This window comes from Macrobrachium rosenbergii, chromosome 58 (assembly GCF_040412425.1).
Source record: "Macrobrachium rosenbergii isolate ZJJX-2024 chromosome 58, ASM4041242v1, whole genome shotgun sequence".
NCBI classification, from domain to species: Eukaryota; Metazoa; Arthropoda; class Malacostraca; order Decapoda; family Palaemonidae; genus Macrobrachium; species Macrobrachium rosenbergii.
Window position 1 is genome coordinate 18,773,524 of NC_089798.1, and position 7,819 is coordinate 18,781,342.

General features: G+C 46.0%; 1 protein-coding gene across 1 annotated transcript; it reads right to left on the reverse strand.

Moving 5' to 3' along the window:
- Positions 1–6,882: 6,882 nt before the first annotated feature.
- Positions 6,883–7,485, reverse strand: LOC136837279 (ABC transporter F family member 4-like). The gene has a single exon (XM_067102017.1). The coding sequence runs from the start codon at positions 7,483–7,485 to the stop codon at positions 6,883–6,885; it is 603 nt and encodes a 200-aa protein (XP_066958118.1).
- Positions 7,486–7,819: the final 334 nt, after the last annotated feature.

Genomic DNA, 7,819 nt, shown 5'->3' on the forward strand with positions numbered 1-7,819 from the left:
CTCACCTCGTACTAGGCTAGGCCTACGAATTCCGGACGGGAAGTTTTGCCAAGCAGAAGGAGGTCATGGAGTCACCACAACCGCCGATAACGCCAACGCTCGCCACACAACAACAGTCCACAACCAAGAAAACAACAACCCAACCAGTACACAAACACGACCCAAAACAGGACTCAAAAAGACTCAACCACGAAGACTCAAACTCAACTCACTCGGAACACAGCAGAAGAAAAAAAAACAACCAGGCTATCACACGACACCGATCATGCAACCAACACAGCACAAAACCCAAAAACACGCCCAAGTACAAACACTCCAACCACAAAGCCTCCAAATACCAGATCACACAAACTGAAACAAAAAAAAGCAACCCAAAACTCCGATCAACTGCCGGAAAAACCGTCCTTCCAGCACATTATCTCTGTCAAGACTCCCGCCACGATCATCCGAAAAAACACAGTTCCACGCACTCCCAAAACAACGAAACACGAAACCTCACGGACAATCCAAACGTAAACAAAAGAAAACCACACTCTCTAACGACATCTTTCAACAATTACGTACGCCGTTGTTCGTTGTCTCTCTCTCTCTCTCTCTCACACACAAGACGTCGTCAAATGCAATAACCTCATTCCTCCATATTACTCCCCCACTACATTTGACGACGTCTTCTCACACACACACACTACCCAGATTTTATATAGCCTTAGGCAGGACCCACGGATGCTCCGGAACAGGCCCCCTGGGTCTTGTTCGAGGGCCCTCATGCATTCTCTCTGTCTCTACTCCCTTCTCAGCACCATTTTCACTCAACCCCTCCAGTCCACCCCATTCTAGACGCACACTACCTTCCTCATCACTACCCTGTTTATTTCACCCACCACTTCATCCACACCCTCCAATTCTGCCCCAAATATCTCTCCAAATTCTGCCACTAACCCATTCAACTCATTCATAGTTCTGTCCAGCTCTAAAATAAAGACTCATCCATACTACCAATCACCTGCCTACTAGTAGGTTTCTTTCCCACCAGAAATTTCACTCACCCCAGTCAACTCAAACCCACACACACTGTATGTATCATTCATGCTATCCTCAGTATTGCATGCCCTATCAATCATTCTCACCCCTGCAAGCACACCCTTATCACACAACTTACGCTTCCTCTGTTCACTTACTTCTTCCAACTTCCTCCGCTTTCTTCCATACTCAACCAACACCAACTGGCGGTCCTCCAGACCCATTTGCTCACTGAAACTCGGCTCGCATTTATTCGTCCTCAACCAATCACTCGTTGCATTCTCCCGAACATATTGCGGCACCTCTCTCCATCTACGCAACTGGCTATGATGTGCCCTAATCTCATTCACACTTCCATCCAATTGTAGTTTTCCTAAAACGTAACTCAATCCACTTGGCCCCACCTCCAAAATCTTATATGGCCCATCAAATTTCTCTCTCATCTTACTTACATTCATTCTCCCTCTCTCAATCACCTCTCTCAATACTCTATCTCCAACCCCAAAACTTTCAAATCTTTCACTCGCCCTCTTCCACAACCCACGGCCATCCTCCGTTAACCCCAACCTTGGTCTAACCACCCTCTCAAAATTTAACACATATTTAGAAGGAGACATACCCAAGCTCTTATGCAACATGGAGTTATACACCCACACTGCACGTCCAACATGTACATCCCAATCGTCATCACATTTACTCATCATTCGCAAAATCTCTGTCATCGTTCTCACAGTTCTCTCAGCCAAACCATTCACACTCGACATATACGGAGTGGCATACACATGCACAATACCCCACTGCCTCAACATTTCCTCAAACTGCCACCCCACAAACTCAGGCCCATTGTCACTCAACATTCTCACAGGCCTACATAAACACATTGGCAATATTACTTGCCCTACCATTCGTGCATCAGTTTCACTCCTTTTATCCTTGATGGGGACCGCATATACAAACTTACTCATGTGATCCACCATCACAATCATCCCACATGCCCTCTTGCAGTCCGTGGTAATGACACACAATCAATCACAACCATCTCAAACAATTCTTTCATCTGCAGTCGTAAGACTGGCGGATTTGCTTGCACGCTCTGATATTTCCCTCTCTGACAATCTTCACACGTGACAGCTACATCTGCACAAATCTTGCTCAACCCAGGCACATACAATCTCTCTCTCATACACCCCCACAACTTATTCTTTCCTAAATGCCCAAAACGATCATGTACCAACAGACACATACTCACGGCTGCATCGAAGGAAAACACCGGTATATACACCCCTTCATTACACAACCTCTCCTGATGCAAAAAAGTACATCACATTCCTACACACCACAAACCGTCTAGCAACCCTCCTGTATGCATCCAACTCAGGGGCCAATCCTCCACTCTCACCCCCCACAATACACACCGCCGTAACATACTGACCCCCCACACTCTGATCCTGCATTTGCTCAACCTCTTCCTCACTCAACAAATCATTCTCACCCCAGCAATATCAATCATTCCGACGAAATTCGCTGCAACCACGTCACCGTCCTGCATCCTAATTATTTCTCTGCCCCCTTCCCAAGAACCCCTTCCCTACATCTACACTCACATCATGCACTCTCAGAAAATCTACCCCCAACAAAAAAACAAGTTGGCATATCATCCTTTGCCATGATTATGAAATCATGAACCATTTCTAAACCCCCTAACTTGATCTTTAATTGTATTTCTTCCCAAAACCAAAACACTTCCTTGCCCTAACCCATGTATCCTCACACCTGCAGACTGCTTTTTCACTCTCCAATCACACCCCCCAAGTTCACTCACCACCAAATCACTCACCAAAGAAACCTGTGCCCCCGTATCAACCAAGCCACAATACTCACCATCATTTACCCCCACAAATGTTACCATTTTCCCTTGCGTGTCATGCATGCACACTCTCACTGCCACACTCATTTGGCCACCTGCCTCACAATCATCTTCACTACATTCACCCTCAAGCCAGCCCACTACATTCACCCTCGGCCAGTCCCCTACTTTCACACTCCAAAGCCTCATGCTTTCCATACCCCCCCTCCTCCACCAACCAATTACAGCTATCTTCCTGACACTGAATATTCAAAATCCCATGCTCACTACCCACATTTAACCCCCCTTTATACTCAACTGGTCTGCTCCACCCATAGTGAAAAACCACTCTGATTCCAAACAAATCTGCTACCGCCAAAAACAATTGTACCAACATTCTCTCGTTGTCTACCCTTTCCTCCTCCATGCACACTCCCAACCTTGCCCGTAACTCATTCACGTTCTCAGGTACCCCTTTAACCAAACCCTATTTTCCAAATCTTTTAACCCCAAAATAAGCATTTCAAACCCGATCACTCCCCACAAACCTTTCCAGGCGGACAACCAACCCCCCGCAGGAACCTTGTTCAGGTCCCAGTCACTTTCACAGTATTAACCCCCTCACCATACATTCTCGACATTGCATCTGCAATCACATTCTCAGCCCCCGTTATATACTCTATCTCAAAATCAAACTCACTCAAATCCTCAATCGTCCTTGCAACTCTAGCATTCACACTCCCTTTCTTAATCATATACATCAATGGGCGATGGTCCGTCCTCACAATAAACTTCACCCCATACAAAAACACACTCAAAACCTTAACACAAACCCTTATTGCGGCTAGTTCTTTCTCAACAACAGAATACTTCCGTTCTGCCTTATTAAAAGCCTTACTTACATATGCAATTACCCTCAACTGGTCCTCTCAATTTACCCTCTGCATTTGCACCAAACACCCCCCCATGCTAAACTTACTTGCGTCAGTAAACAACTCAAGCTTACTCGCACCCTCACTATAGTCCGGGAAAGCCAAAGTGACATCTCTAGCAGCCTCCTCTTTCAATCTCTCAAATGCCTCTACCATCTGCTCACCCCACTTTAACCTAGTGCAATTCCTCTTTCCTGTCCATTCAGTTAATGGTTTGCCTGTTCCTGAACAGTCCCTGACAAATTTCCTCCCAAACTCGATCAAGCCCAAAAAGCCTTTTAACTTTCGCGCTGTCTGGGGGACGTGGAATTCCCTTACCTTTGCACAAACCTTTCACTCTTCCTTATGCCGCTGCACTCACCACATGCCCAAGGAATTCCACCTCCCAGCCAACCATGTACACTTCTCAAGTTTCACCTTCACCCCACCTCCTCCAACCGCTCCAACACCCTTTCAAAACAACTCCATATTCTCTGCAACAGTCTCACTCTTTCATAATCAAAATGTCATCTATAAACACAGTCACCTTCTTCCGATCAAAACCCGCCAAGACCACATTCATTGCCCTTTGGAAAGCAGCAGGTGCATTAGCCAATCCAAAGCTCAACCTTCTAAACTGGTAGTGGCAACTGCCACTTGAAAAAGCAGTAACTGGCCTGCTTTCCTCCTCAAGCGGCATCTGGTAATAGCCCCACCAGATCAATTTGGTAAATACTTTCATCCCACACATCTTATACACACAATTGGACACCACATTCATCGGAAATCGTTCCCTCTCACAGTCACCTCATTCACCTTCCTGTAGTCCACACACATTCTCAAACTTCCATCTGGCTTTCTACAGGGACTATGGGGCTATTCCAGGCACTCTCACTCTTCTCAATCACCCCCACCCTCTCAAGCTCCTCACACTGCTCCTCGATCTCCCGAGTGACAGGCGGGGAGAAGTGTCAGGGACGCTGATATATAGGGGTGTTGTCTTCCAAAATTATTTTGAATTCTGGAAGCTTTGACTCCCCAAAATCCTGGTCACCACGACTCAACGCCCCCCGCCTATCCCACAACATTTGCACCAACCGGTCCCTTTCGTTATCGCCAACATTTTCATTCACTGCAACTCTTCTTTTCAACTCCTCATACTGCCAATCACTACCCTCTTTCATACAACCTGTCATTACCTGTCATAGCTCAACGTATCTCTCGTCATCTACATTCACCAACGTATATAAAACCCCTACGCAATCTCCCTCACGTATACCCCGCACTCGTTTTTTTCTCACGCTCGGCAATGAAGTCATGAACACCCGGGATTCTCCATATCAAAACCCCATCATACACACACATTTTGCCCTCACTAACTTACTCACATCCACACCCTCAACCACATATTCACACTCATCACTGTTGGCTATCCCAAGACCATCTGGCCATGCAACCCTTACACTCACAATCTCACCCACCTCCCGTGGCACCTTCACCCTCTCTCTTGCCACCAGTGGTACTCCCTTCCACAACTTGTGCTCTACTCTTCCATCTTCACCCAAATACAAACCCCACGTACACCCCCTTCATATGCAATTCTATAACACTCTCACTCGGACGGACCCACCATCCACACCCTTCAAAAATCTATATCCTAACAACATATCATTATTTATCATTAGCCCCCTCAATCACACAAAAATCACTCTCGTCCATCACTACCCCACCAATTTCTATCTTTTCACACATCATCCCTACTATAGGTACCCCTAAATTTCCTATCCCACGGACCTCACCCTTACAATTCCTTATCTCACACTCACCCGTAACTTATCGTGCCCATTTTTAAACAACACATTTACACTACACCCAGTATCAATCAGAGCAATCAAACACACACCCATTACAAATCACTTGCACGCTCATACACTCGTGCGTTTTACCCCCAAACCCTTTCTCATGCATCAACCCTTCACGCACATGCATTACCCTCACGTCTGCATTCTGGAGGATCCACCCAACTGAACCCCTCACTAATTAGTTTCCCGAACTGGTACTTTGCCCCTCTCATTCGCCTACACACACTTGCCACATGACCTTCCACCCCACATTCGGTACACTTTTGCTCTCACTTCCTTACACATCCTGGCATAATGCCCATTTTCCCACAGTTACCACAAATTATGCCCCCATGGGTACCCCGACAGCCACTGGCTATATGTCCTATCTGCCCACACCTATAACACTTGATACCCCTAACCTTCTTACATTCACTCACCAAATGCCCTGTTTCTCCACACCCAAAACAAGCTGCCAATGCCCACCGACATTCATTTTCTTATGCCCCACTTTCCCACACCTATAACATTTCTGCCCTAGATCATAACTAACTAACCCTACCCTTCCAATACTACTACTTCTATCTCTCTGTGGCCCTTGATATTTGCATTATTTACGTTTACACTTCTATCAACTACTTGCTCTGCCATCCACCTCGGTCCTGCCAAAACTGCTTCCCTATAGCTTCTAAATTCTGGTACCTCTGCCCTAACGCTAACACTCCTACTCTCTTTCGCACATCTGTCAACCTCATGGTCTTCAACCAGATCCAAAATTTCATTCCACCTCAACCTTTCATTCGTCCACTTCATCTTTTCCTTGCGCTTCCTATTTATGAACTCATACACACCCTCGGGTACCGTCGCCAACAACTTGCATACTAACTCTTTGCACTCATTTATTCCCTCATCACCAAATTTCCTTCTGGCTAATGTTTCCAACCGACAGACGTACATATCCAAAGATTCACCATCATTCATTCTTGCCTCATCGAAATCATGTTTCCTCTTATACTTTACACTATTTTTGTCCTTCTTGCCTGTTCTATAATCCTACTTTTAATACTTTCATAGGACACATGACCTACACTCATTACCACCCCATACATACTCAGCAAAAACCCTGTTAAGAAACCCCTAACTCTCGTGCCCATACCTCTTATTCTCTCCATATTTAGCCATGCAATAACCTTCATACTCCTGAAAAAATCCCTTATATCCCTACTTCCATACTTTTCATACTTCTCACACCGTGGCACTTCTCTCACATACATAGCCTTCCGTACTTCTTTCTCACTCTCACTGTCGCTGCCGCTAGTTTCACTCTGACTTTCTTACACTCTTCCGAATACAGTGAATCCGCTTCCACACTAACATCCATCCTCCCAACTGTGCTTTTCTTACCCTTCTTCTCAACTACCCTTATCCAATCTTCACTATCCAACTCATTTTCATCTTGTTCCTTACTCTTTCCCAATTTCCCAATTTCAACTTTCTTCTCATCCTTCATAAGCCCCTTTCCTTTTTTCTTCTTTTCCTCACCCCCTTTCTTAACCTTGTCCTCCCGTTTACCTTTAGCCAGCATCTCTCCCTTCTTTTCCTTCTTTACTGCACCTAAATCACTTCCATCACTCTCATCTCCACTCTTCTCTACCTTCTGCAACCCTTCTGGCCCATCCCAAGACCTAGGGGAACCTCCTCCGACAGCTCCTTCTCCAAAGAACTCCTTAAACATTCCCTTCATCATTTCCTGCATCCTGCTTACTGCAGACTCTAACTTCTTATCCATTGTTTCCTCAGACTCTTTCACCCCCTCTTTCATCTCCTCTTTCATTTCTTCTTTTGCACTCCTTAGCATTCCCCCCATCTCCTCCAACTGACTCCTCAACTCCTCATTCTCACTCCTCAGCCTCCTATTCTCCTCCTCCAGCCTACCCTGGAGTTCCCTAGCCACCCGGAGTTCCTCTCTCAGTCTCTCTATCTCACTCATCCTGACCTCTTACTCTCACTCTACCCACCACAAAACAATCCTAACAGTAAATACACAACAGCTCCACGTTGGGCGCCAAATAATGTGGCGGGATTTCACAACCACACACTCACACTAACAAAAACAGCACATACACTCACCTCGTACTAGGCTAGGCCTCAATTCCCGGACGGGAAGTTTTGCCAAGCAGAGGGAGGTCACGGAGTCACCA